Source organism: Hakea prostrata, chromosome 8 (assembly GCF_041222555.1).
Source record: "Hakea prostrata isolate BN-2017 chromosome 8, UWA_Hpros_2, whole genome shotgun sequence".
Lineage (NCBI taxonomy): Eukaryota > Viridiplantae > Streptophyta > Magnoliopsida > Proteales > Proteaceae > Hakea > Hakea prostrata.
Genome location: NC_142607.1, coordinates 48,177,515 through 48,204,192, shown reverse-complemented (window position 1 = coordinate 48,204,192; position 26,678 = coordinate 48,177,515). Strand labels below are relative to the sequence as shown.

The 26,678-nt window shown below is 39.3% G+C and overlaps 3 protein-coding genes across 3 annotated transcripts; all 3 read right to left on the bottom strand.

Moving 5' to 3' along the window:
* Window positions 1-244: 244 nt before the first annotated feature.
* LOC149008309 (mitogen-activated protein kinase kinase kinase 18-like) lies at window positions 245-2,063 on the bottom strand. The gene has a single exon (XM_089167222.1). It carries the CDS (start codon window positions 1,916-1,918, stop codon window positions 245-247), a length of 1,674 nt encoding a protein of 557 aa, XP_089023348.1. The 5' UTR covers window positions 1,919-2,063.
* A 6,574-nt stretch (window positions 2,064-8,637) lies between these two features.
* MSFC1 (Mitochondrial substrate carrier family protein) lies at window positions 8,638-21,326 on the bottom strand. The gene is made up of 2 exons (XM_089166246.1): window positions 20,686-21,326; window positions 8,638-9,671 (listed from the first exon to the last, which is right to left on the bottom strand). Exons 1-2 carry the CDS (start codon window positions 21,085-21,087, stop codon window positions 9,135-9,137), a joined length of 939 nt encoding a protein of 312 aa, XP_089022372.1. The 5' UTR covers window positions 21,088-21,326; the 3' UTR covers window positions 8,638-9,134.
* Window positions 21,327-23,396: 2,070 nt separating this feature from the next.
* LOC149008307 (putative protein phosphatase 2C 25) lies at window positions 23,397-25,537 on the bottom strand. The gene is made up of 4 exons (XM_089166691.1): window positions 25,189-25,537; window positions 24,738-25,076; window positions 24,455-24,634; window positions 23,397-24,334 (listed from the first exon to the last, which is right to left on the bottom strand). Exons 1-4 carry the CDS (start codon window positions 25,522-25,524, stop codon window positions 24,173-24,175), a joined length of 1,017 nt encoding a protein of 338 aa, XP_089022817.1. The 5' UTR covers window positions 25,525-25,537; the 3' UTR covers window positions 23,397-24,172.
* Between the last annotated feature and the right edge of the window lie 1,141 nt (window positions 25,538-26,678).

Here is a 26,678-nt window from a genome sequence, read left to right as displayed (position 1 = left end):
GAGGGGGTGATGTCAGCATGTGGTCTTGAAAGACTTTCATCGTTGGGACCATTTTATCGAGTTTTCGTTCTCTCGATAGAACATGTCATACATATTTTGTAATATATGCTCTTAGACAACTTTTCTCACTAGTTCGTTCTTAAACAACAAAAAGAATGTAAGATCGTTCTCCAAGAAAATTGAGAATGTAAGATCGCTCTCCAAGACAATTTTTTTTCTTTTTTTTGGTACTAGTGCTTTTTTATTACTGGAAATGAAACGTGGCCGGATGGGTGCGAACCCAAGACCTCCCAAGACCACCCACCACCCAAACTTTTGGTTTCTTGTAACAAAGATTTCGGCAGAGGTTCTGTTTGACATGGTGATCATCTCTTGTGCCCTGTTCCAGGCTTTCAGGCTCAAGGTTGTGAACACTAGAGAGGGAAAGAAAAAAAAAAATAAAGGGAGAGAAAGGGAGATCCATGGTGCTACATGTGACTCTGGTGAAAATCAAAATAATATATAAAATTTGAATACCATTAATGAAAAATAAAAAATTATTACAGCTGTAAAAGCCCTTGCATCTAATTGACAACAACAACCCAATCTGCCAACCCGAACCAGCTTCGCTACCATATCCCAACCGATATGGCCACGTTCTCACATAAGTTCCTCGACCAATAGAATCCACATATTCGGAATCTATCCCTTCACTTCCTTCGACTTCAAGTTCCCTCTCAATATTCCACGTTTCAGAACAACTAGTACCATCCTTTTCCTCTTCTACACTCATCAAATCCGAATATTCCAAACTTGTCCTTCCCCTTCCTTCATCCACTCCACCACCGCTTGCTGTCTCTGCTACTACTCCCCTTACCATCTCCCAACTGTCAGATTCCCAAATTACCCCTCCGCAGGAAGCTAATCCCCTAATTCTCTCCCTCGCAGAGATCATAACTTGTTCAGAATTTAAATTTGAACTATGCAAATCAGTAAATTCACTCTGTTCTTCTACTTCTTCTTCTTCTTCATCGCCGGCATCGAATTCTGAGGAAGGCCAATCCAGAATTGATCTCGGTGATGACTCTGTAACGGTTCCGGCCGATAAGAAAGGGTGGCGGAGGAGCTGCTCGCAATTCCATCTCTCACTGGGTTCTCTTCTGAGGCATTTATCAACAAAATCCCGACCCAGCTCCGACAATTCATCTGGGAATTCCGGTACAGAATCAGAAAAAGCAATCCTGCAGAGTGTATCGGCACCGTGATCTTCCCAAGCTGGCTTCCCTGTGAACATTTCGATCACCGTACAACCCAGGGACCACACATCGGATTCTGGCCCCTGTTTCTCCCCTCGAATCACCTCTGGTGCCATCCACATAGGACTCCCTCGAGGAAATAACTTTTTTTCTTCACTCAAAAATCGCTTGGCCGATCCGAAATCTGCTAATTTGGCAAAGCCGGCGGTAGAACCAGAACCCAGAAGCACATTCTTCCCCTTGACATCGCAGTGAACGAAGCCCTTCGAGTGAACGTACCTCAACGCAGAGACGATACACCATGCATAAGACCTCACGGCACTGTAATGATCACCTTTTCCAGCAAACCCAGAAGCCACATCAGCAGCTGTGCCGCCCTGCAAGTATTCCATATGCAGATTCCGGTAACAAATGTTGCCGGATTCATGAGTCAGATCATCACCAAGGTAGTGAACGACATAAGGGGAAGACAGAGAACTGAGAATTTGAATCTCGTTCTCTAACGATTCGAGTTGGGTAGTGAGAGATGAACTCTGGTTCACTGACTTCACTGCAAAAACCTTTCCATCGGAGACATAGGAAGCAAGGCTTACAGTTCCAAAAGAACCTTTTCCGATGGAATTCGATCGAACCCAGAGACGAGGATGACGAGAAGAGACGATTTCAACTTCTTTGTTCTCCATTAAGGAACAGAATTGAAGCGAAGCAATCTTTCGAGAAGCCCCAGAAAGAAATGGAGTGTTGGGCGTTAGGAGTTGTGGTGGTTTTCGAATGGCGGGCACGCGAAGAAAGTATTTATATGGGAAAGAAGGTGACTTTTGGCGGTGAAATTACTGAAAAAGTGGAATTATCCATTAATTCTATTTCGTGACGTCATGATAAAAGCTTTTGGGTGTGTTTGGAAGAAGAAGGTAGTGACGGATAAGGAATCTTCTTCTTATGAAGGGTTTTATGCTTTCTGTTTTATCCTTATCTTTCTCAGGTGGGTGGGAAGAGGCAGAACTCCACCGTGAATAAACTGAAATAACCAAACAAGTTGGGAGAGAATTATTTTTCATTCTCAGAATTAAAATGAAAGCGTTGAGATGGATGAGGGGTTCTAACTTTTGAGTCATTATTCCATCATTTATTTATGAGGGTGAGAAATAAGAATAAATTTTTTTTATAGAATATTTTATTTTCATGTGGTCTTGAATGAGTGACTACAGTTGCTATGATGCTCCACACAAACAAAGTAGCTAATGTGAAGTCTACCCTCTTTTATCTATTTATTTTTGGAATGATCGTATATTATATCCGATTCATGGCTGGGCATATGGTAATATTCGACCAGACTTGTTGATCCATTAAAAGGAAACATGAAAATATTATTATCCTAACCGCCTAACCGAAATCACTCTTATTAGGCTGGTGCACCTGACGTGTGGTGTTTGTGGTGTCCAGTATTCGATGAATGTCATATGAATTATATGCACAAAATAACATGTGCTGCTCATACCAATTTAAGTGAAACAAATCAACTTTTTTTTTCGATTGAATCATTCTTTTGTATAACTGAGATTTAATGAAATTCAAGGAGTGCCCATCAAATGTCAGAGTTATAGACATCACCATGCATGTCAGATGAAGTCTTGATCATCTCTCTATTAGGGGAAAACAATGTGCTCATTAACATTTTTTTTTTGTATGAGGTTCATTTGGATCAACTTGCGCACACCTCGACTACATCCTCGGAGGGAGATTTGTCGTCTGTAAGGATTGAACCCACCACTGAAAAGTACAGATCTTACCATTCTACCAGCCCCAAGGTTTAAAGTATCCCACGATACCATACGATACTTATCCATATTTGACCCAACTGATACGATACATCTCGATACGTCTCTCCATCGAATTACACTAAAATACATTAGCCAGAGCGATACAATGCTCGATATAGGACGATACGCCTATTAAAATACTTGACTGATACGATATTTGATACCGATACTTGAAACCTTGACCAGCCCTGCATTGACCACATTGTTTCTACTTCACGAGGAATTGATCTAATTTGTTTCTTTTAATTTTAATAAAAAAAAAATAAAAACAAAAACCAGAACCTTATCCGTATTTCATTGCCAGCTAAAAAGTATTCATATATATCAGCGAAGAGAAGTAGAAGGATATTATCTGGTTTTGAGTGGTAGCCTAGCGACCCATCAGCTTCGGTGGCCGAACGACTCGGTTGGCACTTTCAGTTTGCCACGTGGGATGGGGAGACATGATTCGGTTTGGCCGCGTCACATGTTGGAGGGAAGGAACTCTAGTTTGTTAGCTGATGCGTTGTCGGATTGTTGGTGGACCACGTATCGGTTTTTGATTGGAACATTACGCAAAGAAGTGGGGACTATGATTCGTGTGTCTGGCCTGGTAGGGTAGTTGACGTGGGTGGTTAGGCTTCATGAAGCATTTAAAAAAATAATAAAAAATAGAAATTTTGTTTCTTTTACGAAATAGATAGATTTTTGGGTTTCTTGAGATCCAACTTCCAACCACTAACCAATGAGGGTGGAAGAAGATGGTGACCAAACTTTCTCATGTGTTCTACCAAAAAAAAAAAAACCTCTCATGTGCTGTTCGTAGAAACTTTTCATGAAACACCGTCCGGTTTGTCCTATATGTGCTTCTTCCTTCTGTGGGTGGAGGGTTTGAGATGTCGTGGGTCCCACATCCCCAAATACATTCCAGAACTCGGAAATCGTGTCCGTGATCTGGGTGTGGGTCCCGCCAGGCTAAAAGCATCGACGTTCCATGAATTGGGATTGTAAGTTGCGAAAGAGAGGAGGAAGGAAAAAGTATAAAACGCCGTCCTTAAATCCATGCATGTGATGTCCAGGTGACCAGGTGAGCTGCTCCTTTTGCCTTTCACAGACCACAACAGCCCCGCCCAGAGGTTTGGAATAGAAAAAGTTGTTACGGTGAAAAGATGGATATGACCGTTTTGTCTATACTTAAAATGGTATGTATAATGGTGGGCAAAATGGTCATTTCAGACTTCTATGCCCAGACATGAAGACGTGAATGCGTAGAGTCAAAGGAGACCAGAGAAGCGTAAGAAGAATACCATGGTTATGGAGAACTTTCTCTGCTACCATTCTTATCTTACTTTTATTAAAAACGGTTTGTTTTTTAGTCTGTTCATTTAAATATAAAAATAAGCTTCTATGCATTGTAGCTTCAAAGACAAAAGAAAATTAATAAATGGGTGTGTGGGACCCATGGCCCTACCCTAAACGGCGCTAGTCTCGTCGGCGGTAGAGCCGGGTGGGTTGTCGAGTGAGAGCGCAAGAGAATTTAACAAAAAAAACAAAAGGGCGACGATGGTTTGATGGATGAAATCGACGGCCGACAAAAAGAAACAACGTGCGCATGTTAGAGAGTGGGTCCCACAACACCAATGTGTAGTATTGAGAGGGCTGATTCGGAAGTCGGAACCGAAATCGTCGCCTCCAAATTTTTTTTCCTGTTTTTTGTTGCACGTTCCGTGAATCCGGGCTAAACCGGAAAGCCCGGCCCAGATTTTAAGAAACCGAGAAGAGAGACGAGAGAGATGATTACTGCGGTGCTAAAGTGGCAACCACTTATGCTTCACTGGATTTGAGTGTTTCCACTTCCCACTTCATATGGAATTCTCACTTTCCGTCACGAATTCACATGTTGGTTTAGTGGCAGTGGCGTAGTAGGCATGCGTGGCCCAACTCATTTTCGTTGGACTTTTTGGGTTTGGCCTTTTATTTCTAATAACCTGCGTAAGCATGGGTGCCGGTGCAGAGTCATGCGCCGAAGCATTAATGGCAACGAGAATTTTTGCTTTCCCGAGGAAGGAAAGGGAAGGGATACGAAGGTCAATTTTCCGCCTTTTCGGTCTCGGCGCAGGGCCATGCGGTGTTTCAGGAATTCTTTCTTTTTCCTCTTAAAGAAAAGGAAAAAAAAAAAAAAAAAAAAAAAAAGAAGATGGTTTTATTTTAGTAGTTTTTTTTTGGGTAAAAAAAAAAGGATGCAGTAGCAGCACCTAGTGCCCCCGCACACAATGTCGGACACGGGGGCCCAGCGCCCCCCACCCCCCCGGAGGCCGCCCCCAAGAAGAAGAGGTTTGTTCCCGGGACATGAGGTTTACCAAGTTTTTTATTAGAACCTTCTAGTAGGTATATAGTAAAGTTTGTTATTGTTACGGAAAAATCCCCTATTATAGGATGTAACCTAGAACCAAGGGATGAATTGAGGTTCAAGCCATAAACCAGAACTAAGGGCTGTGGAACAATCAATAGGACATCCAATGGTATAGATCCACAATGAGTTGGGATAATAAGAAGGTATAGAGAGTTGGAAAGTTACAACACATCATCACATCACACTCCACTCACTTTCATCTTCTTGCTCACTCTCATTCTCGCTTCTCTCTCAGCAACTTCCGCAACATAGCTCTGACTTCCTCCATTGCATGACTTAGTCCACTTCTAACAAAATTCCTGAGTTTTGCATGCAAATGGGAAGTTTTGCAATCAATCGAAAGATTCTAGTTCGATTTTCCAGCCAGTTCGAAGGTCTGTTTGGTGACTGTACCCTCTCGAAAGAACCGACACCAACAATTTCCTAGCTTAATCCATTGTTTTATCTTCGGAGTAATTTTCATTTGAATCCCTTCAGATTTGACTCAAGCATATTTCAAATGTAATTTTTTGATAAAAAATAATATTGATCAAACCTCAAACAATCAAAGTTTTCTTTTAAATCCTATGATATCAAATTATCATTGACACAAATCGAATGGATTAGATATACTCAAGAGTTGAAATCTCATTGGGTCCTACCCAAACAATGTTGGCTAAAATGGAGGTCTTGCCCTCTTGCCCTGCAAGTGTCTGCATTATATATGGATAGGATTGATGGGAAACTTATAATAATTTCCATATCTGACTGGTTGGTTTTCTTGGTAAAAGTAAGAATCACAAGTATAAAAACTCATTAATGAGGGTGAGGTTACTTATTTCTTGTCCACTACTTTAGGTGACCAAAACCCAACATGGCATGGCAACATGTGACATGTTAAAAAGACAATTTGTAATGAGACCAAACACTAGCAAACCAATGAAATTGCTTCTCCAAAGCAATAAAAAAAGAGAGAGACATCATAAGAACATGTGTTGTGGGCTGGTCTGCCTAAGAATGAAGCTTTCATTGTCTAACCAATGCAATTGCACTTGTCTTTGCTAGCTACAATCCAATTTAAATCCTCAAGATGATCTCCTTGTCTCTCATGGCTAACCACATCTTCCTCTTTTCATGTCTCTTTGCTCTTTCTTTCTCTCTTTTCATGGCTGACACTTTTAGAAGAATTGGTATCTCTCACAACATTTGAATCATGTCTTACCCAATAAGGACATTTCAAGATCCAAAAATTAATCTTCAGTTTCTCCCTTTTGCTTGTTCTCAATGAGGGAAGGATAAGAAAAGAAATAGGGTTTATTTTATGTATTATGCCAACCCATTTTAATTCCCTTTAAAAACAATTGGTTGTCATATCTTGTAGAAAAGTTGAGATCATATCACTTCCAATCCATTATGTATTATATGTATTATGCCAACCCATTTTGATTTGGGTTAATAATATTCATGGGCTGTCTTCAACATGTTTATCAGTGTAGGCATAGATTCTCTCTAATAATCCTTTCTAATGAATGATAAAACCTTATGCTTGGAATCCAGGGTTTTGATAATTGATCATGTTTGAACTTTTATTGAAATCAGTCTTCGTGGATAATTCTAGACATGGCAGCTGATGTCTTGGCAAAGGAAGGCACTCTAACTCAAGAGGTTTTTTTAACCATAAATTCTCCACCTAATCATCTCTGCCGGTTTCTGTTGTTTGATATATTAGGTTTAGGTTGTAATTGTAGTTTTTCTCTTCGATAAAATGGTATTTTCCTACCCGGGAAAGAAAAAAAAGTATAGCCTCACTCAGATGAAATACTAAAAATGCCGAAGGTACTGAGGGCTATGTGGTATGAGAATGCATGTATTGATTTATCAAAATAAATAAATAATTTGCATGTATTTCAAGTGATGGATCTTGATAAGAACATGTACCATACCAAGAAAAAAAAAATATAGCATGCAAAAAATGTTCCTTAATGGCATATCATAAAAGATATCCTCAAGTTCTGTGAGACAAAGAAATGTGAAGAAATATAAGAACAAATCTAATAATTTAGGATCTGCCAAGCTAATATAGAAGATTTGGAAGAATCTAAAACGTGAATTAATTGGAGACACCAGACAAGAATAACGTGATTGTTTAGTTTTTGTTTCTTTTTGATTAATTTGTGATTTTGAGTTTTGGGATAGAATCGGGAATTAACATCAAAAGGGACCAAATACCGATATTTCACATAAAACACGATAATTTTTTCTTCTAATTTTCTTCTATTGGGTCTGATAAAGGGTTAGAAAGAAAATTTTACAAATTTTAGAGGACGGAATGAGAAATTTTCAAAAATTAGAACAAATACTGATATTTCACACATGAAAAGAGAACTATAAGAACAATTTCATCAAATTAAAAGGAAAAAGGGAATTTTTAACAAATTTTTCTCGGGGATTTGAATGTGTTGAATCTCGCCTACTGGAGTGTGATGTCATGAGTTCGACTCTTCATATTCTTGGTACAATTCATATGAAGTGTTTAATTGGGAGGGGGTAGCTATTACATATAATTTAAAATATAAGGTAAGACTTCATCCCTAGCCATTATAGACCATGACCATTTGATTTTAAAAGTTTGAAAGCATTGAGGCCAGCTTGTATTAATGGCTAATTGTTAGGTTTGGCAGATATGAACTGCACAGCTTACAAGAGTTAGAGTTGGCAAGAAAAAGGAAAACCCACCAGCTTTATGTTGCAAAGCAATGTATATACATGAATTCTAAATTGCTTATCATATTCACATAATCATTTTTGAGGTCAGGACAGAAATCTGAAGAGTTCCAACACAGAAATCTAGAATAAGTATCTACAGATGGAAAACTAAAAGAAAAGGTTGGGGGGGGTTAAAGTGTGATGAGATCAAGTAATTAATAATTGAAGATTAGAACAGAGTAGATCATGAGATCCTGCTCAGAAGATTTGAGATTTGAGATCCTATGATCAACCTTTCAACTAATTTTGATTAGATCTTTGGAAACATAGTGGTTGCATGATTAATTCTTAATTCCCATGAGCCCCATTTTGTGGGTGCGTGGGATTAGTATAACTAATCAAATAATTAGAGGAAATTATAGTTAATAGAACCCAAATACATCTTCATATTTTGACTTTCCTCTTCTAATGGAATACTCATGCAACTAGAATAACATTCATTAATTGGTAATTTATTATGACAACATTGGGTTTCGAATTGACTGAATTCAAATTTTAGATGCATTCACAGACATCTTCATGTTTTGGTGTTTCTCTACCAAATCAGCTCAAGCGCAAGACAGTAAAGTTCCTATTCACCAAGAATAGCATGTTTAGCCATTAAATTTTGGATCATCGTGAACTGATCATGAATAGAATCTTTGTATCATTACTTTAGGAACTAAACACTTTGAATTTTTCAAACAATGAAGCAACCAACTAATGTTTTTTTTGGTGTCTGAGGTTCATTCGGGCCAGCTTGCGCGCACCTCGATTACATCCTCAGAGGGAGCTTTGTCGTCCGCAAGGGTCAAACCTATGACCTCTCCACTGAGAAGTATGGATCTTACCATTCTACCAACCCTACATTGATAGCAACCAACTAATGTTGTCCCTACAATGGTGCATAGATGCCAAAATTATTGAATTTTCCAAACAAAGAAGCAAGAACTAATGTTGTCCCTACAATGGTGCACTGTATATGTATCTATTCTCATAGAAGCCAATAATTTGGTCAGAGACTGCCCACATGATGGCCTGGCCAGGGGGTATTCTCATGAGCCTTGGAAGCAATCCTTTCCACAATGCAAGCACACCTTCTTCTGCACCAATAGTTCGGATTGCGTGAATCATCCCCTTGTACTTTGTTCCATCGCCTGATCGGCTCTGAGCCATGAGCCTTGTCTTCACTACATCGAAGGGGCCTGTGCAAACTGGACCTACAGTCCCAGCCAAGAACCCTGACACCATCGACTGCCATGGTTGGAGGACCTTTCCATCTCCCTCATTTTTCCTCCACAGAACTACATCAAATGCATTCTTTGCCGTGAACATGGCAGCCTGATTTGTTCCATTACGCATGACTGTTGGAGCAGCACCAGCCCAAAGCCCAAAGAGACCGTCCTCCCTGATGATCGTTCGAGCACAGTGTATAGGACCCTTATACTTCAGAAGCTGAGTGCTCAGTCCTTTCTGCTGTTGCAGTCTAATCTTCACCACCTGCAATGAAAAAGAAGAGCAAGATATGTTCAGATTCTACCTGTACTCCAGCTACTGTGTAAATTCCTTTTTATCATTGGAACTAGAAATGTTTATGCCTGGAAATGTGTGTTGCCTGATTAAGAAATAGCTCTAAAAGAATGAAACAATTATGAAAGAATAATATGAAAGACACCACCACACAAAAATATGTAGTCATTTAACTAACAAGATTGGAGTGTTCCATGAATGGAGAAAGCTGATGTTTTAGTCGTATACATAAAAGCAGACTAAAACGCTAGTGGGCAACTGGGCATTCCTTGATAGGCCACTGACCTGAAATTGAATGGAAACATGAATCTAAATCCCATGAATCAAAACAAAGGCACGTAAACAATGGCTGTTTCTTTTTTAAACAGGAGAATACAAACGTCTATTATTGTCTGAACTAAAAGATATTCAGGCAACCAAAATTGTTTAGTTTTCAAAAAAATCCATACATCTTCCATGTTAATTCAAATGATTTAACTCCATTTCCTATGTCTCCTCCAAGCCTCTTAGGTGTCTCCAAGCGATGTCCTCGACTTTACGTCTAGTTTCTACCCGGTACTGAATTACTGTGGGGCCTTAGGAAAAATTTTAGGAGAATTGTTAAACACATAACTGGAGCGACACTAAACAATCTTCAAGAAGCAACATAATAGAATATTCATGGTTGCAGGAAGACGTATAACAGACTGACAGATTCTAAAGCCCAGTCTTTAGTTCTATCATTTACAATTGGTTCAATGTTATCTCCCGCTAAAATTTTGTGCATGGGATTTTGTGTGTTTTCTCACACATTGAAATTCTTTTTCAATTCTACCAACAAACCAAGGTAATCCAAAAAGCCAAGTTTCTCAAATACATTAAGAGTGGCACATCAATCCTTTATTTCCTGCAAACAGCTACTTTGGTCCTGTGCGCCAGGCCTACCTGCAACCCACCTACGTGCTGTTAAAGCACCCTGCAACTCCTACCCTTAGCCTTGCTGCCTGAAACCACCTCCTACTATTATCCCCCTCACCCTGCAGCACTTAACACAACCCCTTCACCCCTATGAACTCAGGCACCTTCTGTAAACTCTCTCCTCTCTCACTGGGCAAGTTATGTTGAGGAATAGAAAGTTACAGAATGAGAACTCAGGAAAGAAATTTCATTGAACAATGGTGAATCAGGGATGGTACAACGTCATGAAAAGCAAAACAATTTGGCTCAGAATAAATATGTTGAGAAGAACCTGTTTCTTCACCTTTTTTTTTGGGGGGGGGGTGGGGTGGGAGGGGAAAGGGATAAAAAAGTGTTTTTTCGTAACATTTTATTTTTTATTATTTTCCCCTTCGATTTTGGGGGGTGGGGTGGCTGGGTGGGTTGAGAAACTCTTGGTGATCACAACGTCACTGACTCCTGGCAACTATCACATCACTAACTGCCCTAGCTAGCTGTTATTCATTACTCTTATTATTTGTACTGAATATCATATTACTGTATTTTGATCAAACAGCTAATTAAAATCTCCCATGATTCAAGGGCTGAGACTCTACTTGCATGGGAGATTCTCAGCTAAACCACTGGAGAGAGAATCCCTTCCCAAAAAATTTAAAGTCTATGAGGTGTGGACATAGCACTTCTGTTGACATGGACACAGAATCCTGATAAAAGGAATTGTATTTCACTCATCCAGTGTTAGTTGTTATCAAACTAGTTTACTCAAGAAACATGGTCAATCACTACCACCATTTGTTATAAATATCCCTAGGCATATTGGCAAGTGAGTTACAATGAATTAATTTTCAGAAATTCTTAAAAGACATATCTGTCAACCATAGAACTACCAAAACATGTTTTCTAGTCAGCATGTACCCATCCATGAACCTTATTTTTGATACATTATTGATGAAGACATCAGTGAGCAGTTTCGAGTTTACCGACGACGCCGACGTAGAGATCATCCCACGACAGCATCTATGTGGATGGACGATGAGAAACACTGCTCATAGGCAGTTTGTCATGTTATTTTTCTTAGTCTTACTGGGTTGGGTAGTAGTTTACTATTTAAATATTTTGATTTCATTGTTAGTCTTTATGGGCTGGGCCTAGAGTCTGTTTGGGCCCAATTTTGAATTATTTTGAGTTTGGGTTATATATACAACTCAAGTTGGGGTTATTTTGGGAATTAAACATGTAGGGTTGTGAGAAATCAATTCTTTTATTTAAATCTTGTATCAAATTCGTTTTTGGCAATTTGAATGAAAGAAAAGAATTAGAAAAAGCTCACGGCTGCTCTCTCTCTCTCTCTCTCTCTCTCTCTCTCTACTGGCGGTGCTGGTTTTCTCTTCTCTCTCCAGGTAAGTTTTCTCTCCTCCTTTCACCTTTATTTCCCACTAGAAAACTTCTCCTTGCTCTCCTCTACAAAGATCTACTCTCTTTTTTCTCAAAAAAAAAAAAAGACCTAGTTTCTTTCTTGGAAATCTTCTTCTTCTTCCCCAAACCCACGGTTCTTTTTTTTTCTTTTCTTTCTTCCTTCTTTGTTAGTCTAGTTGTCTTCTGTTAGTCTCATTTCCCTTCTCTTTGTTTCTTTTCTTTCTCTCCCTCTCTCTTATCACCTACTCTCTTTCCTAGGATACGCCATTACTTCAGAATATTATTTTCTCCTTTCCTAGGATTCCCACTTCTTCAAAATATTTTTCTTTCTATTATTTATGTTCCTAGATGCTTTCTAACCCCTGTTTTGCAGCCAAGATCAGCAGGTAACATTATCTCTCCTAAAATACTTCTCAATTATTTGTTTAAAACAAAAACTTCCTAAGACTCCCTTTACATTGTTAATTGTTGAATTCCTTGTTAGAAATCTGATATTGATTAGAATAGTTCTATTTTTCTTTAAGTTTCTTAATAGTCTTGCATTCAATTTAGTATTATGGTGCCAAGATCCCCATCCCCTTGTTTCCCTATTGATTCTTGTTTAGTTGTGCTTACCAGTAAGACTTATCGTGTTTATTTCTCTACTTTAACTGTCTTACATGCATGATAAATCAGATTACAAGTGCTGCAAAAATTCCTTTCTTTACTATCTGTCAAGAATAGGCGTTAATTCTAAGAGTCTAGTAGCCAATTTGTAGGTCCCTTAGTTTCTAGGGTTTCTCCTACATCAATTCTGGTATCAGAGCCAAGTTTAGAGTGTCAGGACTGCTGGACTTTTAGGTTTCGAGTTGTTAGAATTGCTGGTTTTAGTTTAGGTGTCTTTAGGTCAGATTGTGTATGGTAGTAACCCGAAGTGGAAACGAATATTCCAATATGACTGGTTCATCAAGTGCCCAATTGACCCCTGACCAATTGACTCAGCTGCTCCAACAAAATGGAGAGATCTTAAAGGCCATTCAAACAACTCAAGAAGAGTTAAATAACCAAAGGGCAGCACAAACAGCCCAAGCCACCACCATTCAGGCCATAGAATGTAATGTTCGGACCCTTGCAACACGACTTACAGCCATAGAGGGACAGCAAGAGCAGCATGGACATAATACTCAAGCCAATGGACCTAGGAATGAAAACTACCAAGTGGACCTCCAAAACTTTGACCACCGCCTCGAGGATCTTGATAGAACTGGGGATAATTTCCAAGGTAATGGAAGAGGTAGAGGTAGAGGTCGTGGAGCACGTGGACATCTTGGTCCTATGCATCATGCAACCTATGAGCATGAAAATGCTCTTGACACCCATGATAGAGGGTTCGATATTAGGAGGATAGTCAAGGTAGAGGCCCCATCTTATGATGGCCAAATAGATGCAAAAGTCTTACTAGATTGGATTAGACAAATGGACAGGTACTTTGATTTTTATAATATGTCAGAAGAGGTTCGCTTTAGGTTTGCTAAGATTAAGCTTACCGGGGCTGCCCAAGATTTTTGGACAGAATTAGAGTACCAAGAGAACAATCTAGGACTTGAGCCAGTGACCACTTGGGTTGAGATGCAAGAAAGGCTTAAAAGGGAGTTCTTACCTATCACCTATAGGCTGAATTTGTTGAATGAAATGAACACCCTAAAGCAAGGGAAATTAACTATGAGCGAGTATATGGCCAAATTCAATGAACTTAAGATTAGAAGCCGTACTCGTGAGGATGTTGAGCAAACACTTTCTAGGTTTATTCTTTGGACTTAACTCCGATATCCGGTCACGACTTGCACCCCACTTAGTGCGAGATGTCCCTCAAGCCTTTAGGATTGCTCTAGAACTTGAGACGTCCATTAAGACTTTTCCTCAAAAGAATAGCTTTCAGCCCGGAGAATCTAGTTTTCGAAGGATTACCCCTAACACTACCAATTTCCAAAGACCCCCTGTTAATCCACAACACCCAATTGATAACAAGGGTAAAGGCATTTTGGGAACTCCCCCCGTGAAAGCTGGCCAGCTCCAGTGTTTCAACTGCCAAGGATTTGGGCATGTTGCTAGGGAATGCCCTAATAGAAACCTTTATGTTGGAGGGCAAAACCATGTGGATTTAGATCAGGATGACGATCAGGAGCCTGAGTATGAAGACCATAGACCAGATGAAGACATATCTGATGAGGATCTTGATATGGTATATGGGTCTAAGCTTGAGGTTGTGCGTTGTATGGTATCACAACCCAAAGATATTGATGATTGGCGACGGACTAATATTTTTATTACCTACACTTGCCATCAAGGTAAGAACTGTCGAGTCGCCATAGATAGTGGTAGCTGCATGAATGTAATTGCTCAAAGTGTTGTTTCCAGAATGGGGCTCAAACCAGAGGCCCACCCCAAACCGTACAAGGTTGCTTGGGTCGATCAGTCTACTATCCCTGTAACCCTTAGGTGTTTAGTTCCTTTACATTTTGCTGGTTATGAGGATAGTGTGTGGTGTGATGTCCTAGAGATGGATGTTGCTCACATCATTCTAGGGAGACCATGGTTATATGATAGGGATGTCACTACCTATGGGAAATCTAACATCTGTATCTTTGAATATAAAGGGAAAAAGATCCGATTGACCCCTAGCGCCCCAAAAGAGCTAAAAGTTGTGGAGCATAAAGGCAGCACCATCAAAGAAACTTGCTCTAAAACACTTGGCATACTAAATCAGCAAGAAATTGAAGTTGAGTGTAAAGAGTCAAGAGTTGTTTATGCTCTAGTTGCCTCGCAAAGTAATCCAGATACACATCACACATCAGACAATTTTGTTAATAGAAGTCTAGGGAACTTGTTGCGTTGTCTTATAGAAGAGTACCTTACTAGTTGGGACCGGGTCCTTACCCAAGCCGAGTTTGCCTATAATAGCTCTAAGAACCGAACCACTGATCTGTCACCTTTTGAGGTTTGTCTAGGATACCAGCCCAAGGCTCCTATAGACCTTATTCCAGCTGTGTCCAGCTTTAGGACTTCCCCATCAGCCGAGTCTTTTGCGCAGCACATATCTGATTTACATGCAAGTATAAGACAACGAATAACACTGAGTAATGATCAATATAAGTCCAAAGCTGATGTGCATCGACGACTGCAAGAGTTTCAAGAAGGAGACATGGTGATGGTTAGGATCAGACCGCAGTGTTTCACTAAAGGTAAAGCGAGCATGTAGCATGCTCGTAGTGCAGGACCATTTGAGATTTTGAAGAAAATAGGAGCTAATGCTTATGTTCTTAATCTACCAACTAACATGGGAATCAGCAATATTTTCAATGTGGAGGACCTTGTCCCCTTCCATGGCACTCCTACTACTGCATTTTTCTATCCAGATGACCTTGACACCCTTCCTTTTGTCTTTGATGACCATGCTGGTATGACCCCTTCACTCCCTACTACTTCAGTACCACCTATACCTAAATTTCACAACAAAGTTGAGGCAGTTGAAGAGATTCTTGATGAGAGAGTTACAACTACAAAAGAGGGAGGTTACAGAGAATTCCTAGTTAAATGGTGGGGGCATCTTGAGATCGACAGCACTTGGATCACGATGGCAGAGCTACAACGACTTGACCCAGACATGCTAGAGTACTACCAGAGCCTTTATTCACCGGAGGTGAATTCTTCAAAGTCGAGGAGAATTGATGAAGACATCAGTGAGCAGTTTCGAGTTTACCGACGACGCCGACGTAGAGATCATCCCACGACAGCATCTATGTGGATGGACGATGAGAAACACTGCTCATAGGCAGTTTGTCATGTTTTTTTCTTAGTCTTAGTGGGTTGGGTAGTAGTTTACTATTTAAATATTTTGATTTCATTGTTAGTCTTTATGGGCTGGGCCTAGAGTCTGTTTGGGCCCAATTTTGAATTATTTTGAGTTTGGGTTATATATACAACTTAAGTTGGGGTTATTTTGGGAATTAAACATGTAGGGTTGTGAGAAATCAATTCTTTTATTTAAATCTTGTATCAAATTCGTTTTTGGCAATTTGAATGAAAGAAAAGAATTAGAAAAAGCTCACGGCTGCTCTCTCTCTCTCTCTCTCTCTCTCTCGGCGGTCTTGGTTTTCTCTTCTCTCTCCGGGTAAGTTTTCTCTCCTCCTTTCACCTTTATTTCCCACTAGAAAACTTCTCCTTGCTCTCCTCTACAAAGATCTACTCTCTTTTTTCTCAAAAAAAAAAAAAAAAAGACCTAGTTCCTTTCTTGGAAATCTTCTTCTTCTTCCCCAAACCCACGGTTCTTTTTTTTTCTTTTCTTTCTTCCTTCTTTGTTAGTCTAGTTGTCTTCTGTTAGTCTCCTTTCCCTTCTCTTTGTTTCTTTTCTTTCTCTCCCTCTCTCTTATCACCTACTCTCTTTCCTAGGATACGCCATTACTTCAGAATATTATTTTCTCCTTTCCTAGGATTCCCACTTCTTCAAAATATTTTTCTTTCTATTATTTATGTTCCTAGATGCTTTCTAACCCATGTTTTGCAGCCAAGATCAGCAGGTAACATTATCTCTCCTAAAATACTTCTCAATTATTTGTTTAAAACAAAAACTTCCTAAGACTCCCTTTACATTGTTAATTGTTGAATTCCTTGTTAGAAATCTGATATTGATTAGGATAGTTCTATTTTTCTTTAAGTTTCTTAATAGTCTTGCATTCAATTTAGTATTATGGTGCCAAGATCCCCATCCCCTTGTTTCCCTATTGATTCTTGTTTAGTTGTGCTTACCAGTAAGACTTATTGTGTTTATTTCTCTACTTTAACTGTCTTACATGCATGATAAATCAGATTACAAGTGCTGCAAAAATTCCTTTCTTTACTATCTGTCAAGAATAGGCGTTAATTCTAAGAGTCTAGTAGCAACTTTGTAGGTCCCCTAGTTTCTAGGGTTTCTCCTACATCAATTATTCTTTACAAGAACTCCAATATTATCCTGAAAATGCATTGTTGATAGATAACCAATACAGTTAACCAAAATGTTAGTGAGTATGTATATGTGTGTGCGAGATGCTGAGATATAATAAAATATTTTTAGGACACACTTGGTACGGCATCCTGGATTGTAATTTTGGTTTGGGTTCCAATCCAGACCTATCGAGGCTTGGTCTCAGTCCACAACTCTGATCCTGGGACTGAGATTGCATAATGGGACTGGATCAAGATTGAGATATACCGACTGTATCCTGAATCTAAGACAGAAAACAGCTGAGTCCAATCTGATCAAAGACATGCTAAAGAGTTATGATTGGTATGAGTCTACATACTTTTGAAAAGGCAAAGAAACTGTGTGTGTGTGTGTGTGTAACAGCAGTACTAGAGTTTTCCTCACAGAGGATATGGCCATGGGTACCGCTAGCAATGTGATGAAGAAATTTATCCTCTCCTTGCTGTCATACTGAGGACCACCAAGAACCTCTGTCTCCCAAACTCAAGCTGTTCAAACAGTAAAAGTTTTAACAACCAAATTGATTCTGGCATAAACCTTAGGCAAAATCATGTAAAATCATCACTCCTCTGGTTGACAACCCTGATTGTATTCTGAAACCAAGTATCAAATTTCCAACAGTCCCATGAAAGATAAGAAGAATAGGGCTTTCAATGCAGATCTGAAGGTGTATTCAAGGAGAAAGTAGCAGCAATAGCCACAAATTTCTATTGTCTTATGTCTTGAATTAGTTCAGTTAGATGAATCAGTAGGTCAATTTGAATTATGGTTAAGCTATTAGTTTTGTAATTTCACCTTCGTAATTATTTAATAGTTAAAAATTAAATCACATAAGTTAGAAACTGATAGCATTTTGTATTCGAAGCAAAGGGCAGGCAGTTTGACTTTTCTATTTGGAAGCTTCTATTTTTCTTCCTACACTTCACTTCTCTAGTATTATCTATAAAAGAACCCAAGTGGGTGGACTAAGCCCACAATTTGTCTAAGAAAAAAATCCCCATTGTTGCTCGCTTACCATCCCATAGAGATACTTTCAAGTGTGTACCAAGTAGACAGGGCTTGTGGTTGATCCAGTTGACTCCTTACGGTGGGAAATCAGGAAGCCTGAATCATGCTTACATTCTTGACGCAGATGCACCAAATTGGGCTTCTTCTTCCTTTTTTTTCTTTCTTTTCTTTAAAGGAATTAAGTCTATGGTTGGGTTCTACACATGTGGGGCGTTTGATCCCACGAGTTCTCTATGTAATAGGCCAATTTTATGGGCTTAAAATATGGGTAACTAAGTTGCTTACAAAGACTAGTACTTTTATTTTCCATAGTTTATTTTGTGTTTTAGATTGACAAGTTTTGCTGGTTTGAACTAGTGGTTCAATTTAAGTTGTTTTAGGATATTCCCTTTTTGGCTTAGGGAATATTCTTTCATTGAATAGTTTCTTTATGTGTATAGTTGGGCTCAATTGGAACTCTGTTCTACGTCTATTTCAATTTCCTAGCCAATTTAAATTACCTAATAGGTTAAAGATTGGGTTAGGCCTTTCTTTAGTTTAGGCATCTAACTGTCTTCTATAAAAGGCCATAAGGTAGCTGAACCCATTTAGTTGTTGTTGTTGTATATAAGGCCTTAAGGTGTTTGATCAAATTGATACCTTGCTGTGTGAAGCCTGGGGGGCTTGCCGGTGAGATTAGTGTTTGATCGGGTTGACTCCTGGTGATGTGAAGCTCGGGAGGTTCTACTTGAAGCTTTCATTCAAGTTCTTAAGGATTTCCTTCAAGTTCAATATCAAGGTTTCATTTTTGTCACAAGAATTCTTGCTGCTCAGGGAACTTTGTAAGTTACACCCAACCCTATCTTTTGATATACAATAGAAGTTTAAACATTGTCACTCAATCCTATTTTGCATTTTCTATCCCTACTACTGGTACCAATTCAATGTTGTGCTTGGCAAGTAGGGTACATTTTCACTTGCAGAATGCTTGGTTTAGCATTCAAGTCCTGTAAACAGCCTCTCTGAAACAGGGGTAAGGCTGCATACGTTTGACCCTCTCCGGACCATGTTCAACGCAAGAGCCTTGTACATTGAGTATGGCCTTCATTACTGTTACTGATTGCAAATTCTTACCTGTATTGCTGTTCTGCTGGTTAGGATACTTACATATTGCCTCTTTGATGTGTTTCACTTCAAGCATAATGTTTACTCTCTTTTTTTCATGCCCTCAACCCATCAGACCTGTTACAACCCAAGTTTTCCATAAGCTTGAGTCACTCCCTGGTTTAAATTGTTGTTTCTGAGATTGATTGAAGCAGTCAAATCAGTCCTATATTAGGTTTTATGCTCAGGTCTGATGAGCAGATAATGGTTTGAGTGTCAAATCAGTAGGGACTACTGCCATAAAGTCCTGATCAAACAAGGCCCCTCCATGATATGCACTGGATGCGTTGGGTGGTTCATGGGGGTGTCGGATATCCAATGGGTTGACAAGTGATTCTCTCCCTTTCTTTCTCTCTCTCTCTCTCTCTCTCTCTCTCTCAACCTCCTCCATTTTGGTGTGCTCTCTCCAGTTTGCCCATGTGATCTTTCTCCCTCCCACAAATTTATAAAGGCATTAAATCTTCAATGTTCAGTTACATCTTCAATGGAGAAAAATGAAGTTTTTTAGGGAGTTGGGAAGTAAGCATCTAGGGGTTTGGAAAGGAAAACAAACATATCAGCTTGTGGTGAAGTGTATGGAACAAGCTCTATTTTGTTAAACAATAAAAATGGAGCATTAAAGTCTTTTTAGTTTGACTGCCCAATAAGTTGGAACAGCACTGCCTGCACTCGCCTCCAAGCCCCTCTCATTCAAGTCTCACAGATTTGGACCACTCTCCACCCCTCCATGACCTCGCCTATGACAAAACCATTTGGCTCCTCTCCCCCTCTGGTAGCTTCTTTACCCTACACCCCTGACCAAAATGTCCCTACAAAACCATTTGGACCTACCCTACACCCCTGACCAAAATGTCCCTTCGGTCCCTTTTGGTTTGGTTTAAAGGTCATATCCTTCACTACTCCCCTTGGAGATCCCTCAACCTTTGCCTTCTCACCTGAGCTTTCCTGATTCACTGCCATATACCCAACAATCCCAACTGTACCCTTGGTTGGAATGGCACTGACAATCTTGACCATCTCTCTTCACTTGTTCCTTCCCCCACTCTTTGGGGGGGGAAGCCTTAGCTTCCATTTGGCCCTGCTCCAAACTTCATTTGGGTTTGCTTGGGATTGGGTTGCATTCTGAGATCTTTCTTAGCAAAACCCCAACTCAAAAAGTCACTACTCAGTTTCGATGGAAATCTTCATTTCCACTTTGTCAAAGAGTGTGCATCAGTATCTTCATCATCAAACCTCCAAATAGAAGATTAATTATAGCAGGTAATTAACCAAAAATTCTACGAAAATAAAATTAACAATACTCCGCACTAATCAAATCGATCCGGTAAGATCAAATGCCTCAAATCCGAACAATTATCCAAGAAACAATGAGTGAATTGGAGGACAAAAACAGCCATCATTGAGTATATTCCAAGAAACCCTCTCCAGCAAGAACCACACCATAAGCACAATTCTGAGGTCAAGATTTGAAAGATTTACCTCAAAGGGGGTGACAATAACGAGGGCTTCAAGAACCCCAGCACCGAACCCCGAGAGGAAGCGCGCCTTATTACTCAGCTCTCCAGTCTTAGAATCCTTGAACGCAGTTTGAAAGAGAGCGTTTGAACCCATTCGAAGAGCATACTTGAGGGTAAGATGAGTAGCGAAAGGAGTTAAACCTTTCCAGAGAGCTCGAACGCCTTCCCCCTTGGAAATGGTAGCCCCACAATGAAGAATTCCTTTGTAAGCTCCAGACTTGTCGAGCTGCAACCTCGTCTTGATAACATCGATCGGTTGCAGACAAGCTGCCTCCATAACCCCTCCAACCGAACCAGAAATCGCCTTCATGTACGGTGGTATCGATTTCTTCCCATTCTGATTCGATTTCTGATCTTCACCCATGCTTAATTCTTCTCAAGATGAAGAAAGAAATTCCTATCTGTTCGTTCTCTCTCTCTCCCTCTCTCCCCCTTCCCCTTCCTCTTCTCTGTTCAGGAAATCTGTCGCTCGTGAGTGTGGAAGCGACAGAGAGAGAAATTGAGGGAACGAACAGGTTTCTGGAATGGGAGTCCTCTGCGCTGTTCTGTCGTTAACGCATACAACTGAGTTGAAGCTGGCATGCGAGTCCTGCGAAGGAGACTGCGACGGTCTGAAAGATGCGGAAGGAACTTTCCTTTTTTCCGTTTTTAAATTTTGCTACAACGTTGAAAAATTCGTTTAGCCAACCGTGGTGATTGTGTCCACGTGTTCGGTCAGCGAGGTAGGTAGGTACTATTCCCACACGTTTTTTCATCGCATATTAAGGTCTGCTTTTGTCTACCTTATTTTAGTATTTAAAAGTAAATTTGCTTCCACTTATTTAGGAGTTCTATTTCTCGATGTGGGACATGTGTCTCAACATCACATTAAAGGGTTGACGTCTATTTATAATTTATATTATTTTTTTTTAAATTTAATCACAACTCTTTGATGTAATTTATAAATTAAATTCAACCATTTGATCTAATATTGGAACACATGTTCTACGTCTACAAGAAAATTGATGATCTATTTCTGACAAGGAAATGAATTGAATAAATTTATGTTATACCACTGATCTATTTTATTAGTATTCTTATTTCTAAAGGGATTATTGTTCTTGCAGATCTCCTACCTCAGAAGGTCTAGTAGATTGCAAGCACGACTGTTTGACCATCTTCCACTCCCTGGTTGTGGGATCTTAGTGTCGCTTACTCTGTTTTACTGCTTGAATAAGTTCGGGAAAAAAAAATTCGACATATTTGATAAATGAATGTGAGAATAGTTTATCCTCTACCTTCAGTATTTAGAACAGAGGTCTATATTTTTTTTACATTTATTTATTAAACATTAAGAAAGGATTAAGTAGGCTTCCATTTTTTTTTTTTGTCAGAATTCAAATGTGGACCCCCCCCTTCCCACATATGTGATAGAAAATTATAAAAGAACTCATAAAAAAAAATTAGAGTTTGGTCATATTTTTTAAAACTCTTATCAACAAACACAAGAAGCAGCTGGTCCAGCCGGGTTTCAGCACTTATCTGGTTGACTCAGCATTATTACCCGGTTCGTGGTTTGATTTATCAAAACCCCAATCTCCTATGTTGCAGTGGACTTGAAAAGAAGAAAGTGAAAGTCCGGATCAACCAATCCAATTCTAATTCTTGAATCCTTGGTCGATCCAAATGTTTCTCTTCTCCAGTATATTTTTGAGGATAAAAAGTTACTACATTTTTTTTATATATATATTTATTTATTCTACTTTATTTGGTAGATATATATTAACATTTATATTCTCTTTACACAAGTAACACAACTACTTAAAAAATATGTATTTAACTTTCGTAGCTTATATGTTAGTGAAGTCTATGCATAGGCTTTGATGCCTCCCATGCTCCCTCTAAATTCTATTCATTACTTTTCATGTCTCTCCACCAAATACAAATGAGAATTCAGATCTGATATCTAATAACTTGTTCTCAATTGTGGAATCCACCTAATTCTTCATTCTTTTTGTGGTTCGCTCGTTTTATTTTAGATGTTTATGTGAAACTTTTCTCAGTTGCTGTTGCTCATCTCTTTCTATTTCACCTTGGTTGGTTGAAGTCTTTGTCCTCAGCCTAGATCTTTGTTCGAGTATCATATTTGAGGCACTATCCTTGTGTGTATAAAACTCTTTGTTTCTATTGCGTTACCATTGTATTCTTATTCCAAGACATAAATCTATACAATATTCGAATAGCCAATCCTTTTCTGTTCTATTTAGTAAATCTCTAGAATCGCTATTTTCAAATATTCCCATCCCTAATTGCATTCCGAAAACTTTGGCTTTTTTTTTTTGGGTGTGGGGAGGGATAAAAGAAACCTCATTCCCCAAAATCATCAACATCAACATCTGAGTTACAAATCTGTGCTCGGTCATTCTTACTCCGTACAAAGATTATTGTCTTTCTAGCTAGGGAGTTAGCATAACTGTTACTCTTCCTTGGTGAAAAGGACACAAAACAAGAGAAGAACTTGGTCCCTAGATACCTTGTATCCCCTACAAAACCTCTGATCTCCAATAGTCTAATGGGCTCATTTTCATGGTTGAAAAAGCATGTTGAAGCTTAGGTCTGCTAACCTTGAGTTGGATTAAGAAACACTTTGCAGAAAGTCTACTATTAGAAGGTAATTTTATTGGCAAGAGAAAATGGTGGCTTCATTTACACAAATATATATCCAATGGTTTTACAAAAGCTTGAGTTGCTTCTAACAAATACTTGCAGAAAGATTTTTTGTTAAGCCAATTATATTGACAAGAGAAAGTCAAGGCTTTATTTTACACAAAAAATATGAACCCCAGGAATGGGAGGGAGTGAATTCTGTCATTTTTATAATATACAGGGCCTTCCGAGCTAGGAAATGTGCTTCATCGTTTGCTCTCTAAGAAGACCACAAGAGAAAATCAAATTCATGTCAGATTGAATCTGAATGTGGGTAACAGCCATCAAATTAGCATGAATCATCCCAACCTTGATTGCTAAGGCCTCTCTGGAAAGATTGTTCTTTAAGAAGATGCATCAGAAATTGCAAAAAGAGGGTTCTCCATTGAATATCTAGCCATTATACCAATGCTTTTCCTTGCTGTTTTCTGACCATAAGCAGCACCACATTTGATTTTCACCATCCATTTGAAGTAGGATTCCAGTGAATGTTTTCTTTCACAAGACTGTTGTGAATTTTGAAACACCACCACCACGAGAGAAAATTCTTTCTTCTTGAAAACTAATTCGTTTCTTGCTGTTCAGCTGGAACAGCAGAGGCTGAGAATTTTCCATTCATGAGCCAGAGGCAGAGGTTGCTGAACCATGTTGCCCGAGCGAAAGGGCAAGTGAAGAAGATATTCACATCTTGCCGACGGATTCAAATTCGTGTTTACGGCGAATCAAGCAAAAGATTTCTTCATTTCTAGTGAGAGATTCATCAATCAGATAAAGTGACCCAACTGGATTACCATGACACTGATATCATCAACTGAGCCTCGCATTACAGAAAGATCTACAAGCTTTCTACAAGCAGACATAAGCTCTGCCTTATCAGCCCCAAAGCAGAGAGGACGAACCATATCTACAGCTTCTTGATTCCCAACCTGATGAAATAGAAGAGCAATACATACAGTGAGTGAGGAGATTCAAATACTAAACTGGAAAATTACAAGAGGATTACTCAGAAATCAAAACATAGAAGATGAGAAAAACAAATACATTACCTTGTCCCACAAGCCATCAGATGCTAGAATTAACAACTCGCATTCTGGTTTAATTTTCATGACTTTAGTCTCTGGCTCTGCTATTACCCATTGTTTAAGGGTTCCATCCCCAATTCCTCTTGATACAGCTAGAGAACCCTGTAATCTCCAGACACCATGGTAGCAATCTACAAAGCCACCCTGAAAACATTTTTTCAATGAACAAATCAGTTGGGTGTGCTAAATTATACTAAATTGTGATTCTTTTTGGGGTTACTGAAGAGAAGCAGAAACATAAGCTTACCAGGGCTTCAATTCTGTGTTTTTCATCCTGCCTTGAAGGCTTGTGATCTGAAGTGAGAGCTTCTGCAATTCCTCCTCTGCTCATAACAGCACGACAATCACCAGCATTGGAGACCACTAGGTTCCCTTCCATTATCAATGCTGTGGTACAACAAGTCCCACCATGGATTCCCTCTTTTAAAAACTCTGTATCAGTAGTTAGATACCCATGTTTAACTGCATCTTCAATCTCGTTTCCTCCTCTCTTCGTCAATTCTGCCATTATATTCTTATCCATGTTCTCTGCTGCGAATTCCGCAGCTTTTGAACCTCCATGTCCATCGAAGATACCAAAGAAAGCCTGAAACAACAAACCAAATCTATTAGAAGTTAAGCTCACTGAACTCATATTTCTCAATTTTCCTTTTGAAGATACAAAATGAGTGAAAAGAGTGAAACTGAACAGAGCATACCTGTCTAGTATCTCCTTGAAGATCGAAGACAGCAGAGTATCGATCTTCCATGGTTTCTTTCCTTCCTTTCTTACAGTAAACAGAAAACCCATCCCTCTCGAATTCAATTTCCCTCTTGGGTTCCTCCAAAACAGGATTCGAAGCCACTGAACTCAAATCCAAAGCCGGAATGTCGATCATAGTCGGTCTCTTCCTCCTCTTCAAAATGGTGGGTTCTGACATATCATTTTTCGAAGACCTGAAAACACTCGATGGCTTCTGAAATTGCACCATGAAAGGCGATGAAGGTGAAGAACAAGAAGAAGTAGTAGTAATATAAGACAATGAAGACAGCATCGTTTTCGTTCGTTGGTCAAGTTATTTCTGGGTTCAGATGAAGAGAATGACTTAAGGGTTTTAAAGGGCAGTTGCTTGTAGAAGAACTGAAAGGTTTCGTATCCGTGTTAATGGCGTGGGTGTAATTCGTTTTGGTGGTCAAATACGAAGAAGAAGACTCAAAACGCCTTGCAAGAGCCGTAAAATGAGTTGGCACCATCTGCTAATTTTGGCGGCCTCTCTTCAGTTGTCCTTTCTCTCTACTCACCAGACTTCCCCGGTCAAGCCCTTTCAAATTCTTAGTGACGAAGTATTTTTTTAGGACAGCTGGCACGTTTTAATTGGCAAATCGAGAAGATACCATTACCAGATTAATAGTCCTCTAGTGGTGAAACCAACACTTCTTAGTGAAGAGGTCGTGGGTTCGACTTTTGCTGAGGCATATTAATATTCCCATTCCCCGGCTTAATAAAGCCCCTTTGCACAAAAACATACCGAAAATATTTGTATCTGTATTCGTCCGCTAGGCAACTGGATTCGGATAATTGCTTATCGGATGGGATTCGAAAACTAGTAATTGATAATTGGAAATTGTAAATCGAAAAAAAAAATAAGACAATCACCAATCAATTAGATAGTTTATCAGATTGGATTATTATTGGATACTCGATAAAATTTCACATTCGAATTTGGATGCCTTCTCTAAATTTGCTGGATTGAGATAGCTGTTTTGCTAATCGAATTCATACACTGGTGGTGTATTCAAGCCGAATCCAATCCATTTTTTTTTTGTAGAAAAAAGAGGGGATGCGAGCGGGGGCCCAGCGCCCCCCGCTACGCAATGTTCAAACTTTTTATCGCACTTGTATTCGTCCGCTAGGCAACTGGATTCGGATAATTGTTTATCGGATTGGAAAACTAGTAATTGATAAATGGAAATTGAAAATCAGAAAAAAAAAAAAATAATGACAATCACCAATCAATTAGATAGTTTATCAGATCGAATTATTATTGGATACCCGATAAAATTTCACATTTGAATTTGGATGCCTTCTCTAAATTTGCTGGATTGAGATAGTTGTTTTGCTAATCGAATTCATACACTGGTGGTGTATTCAAGCCGAATCCAATCCTTTTTTTTTTTTGTAGAAAAAAGAGGGGATGCAGTAGCAGCG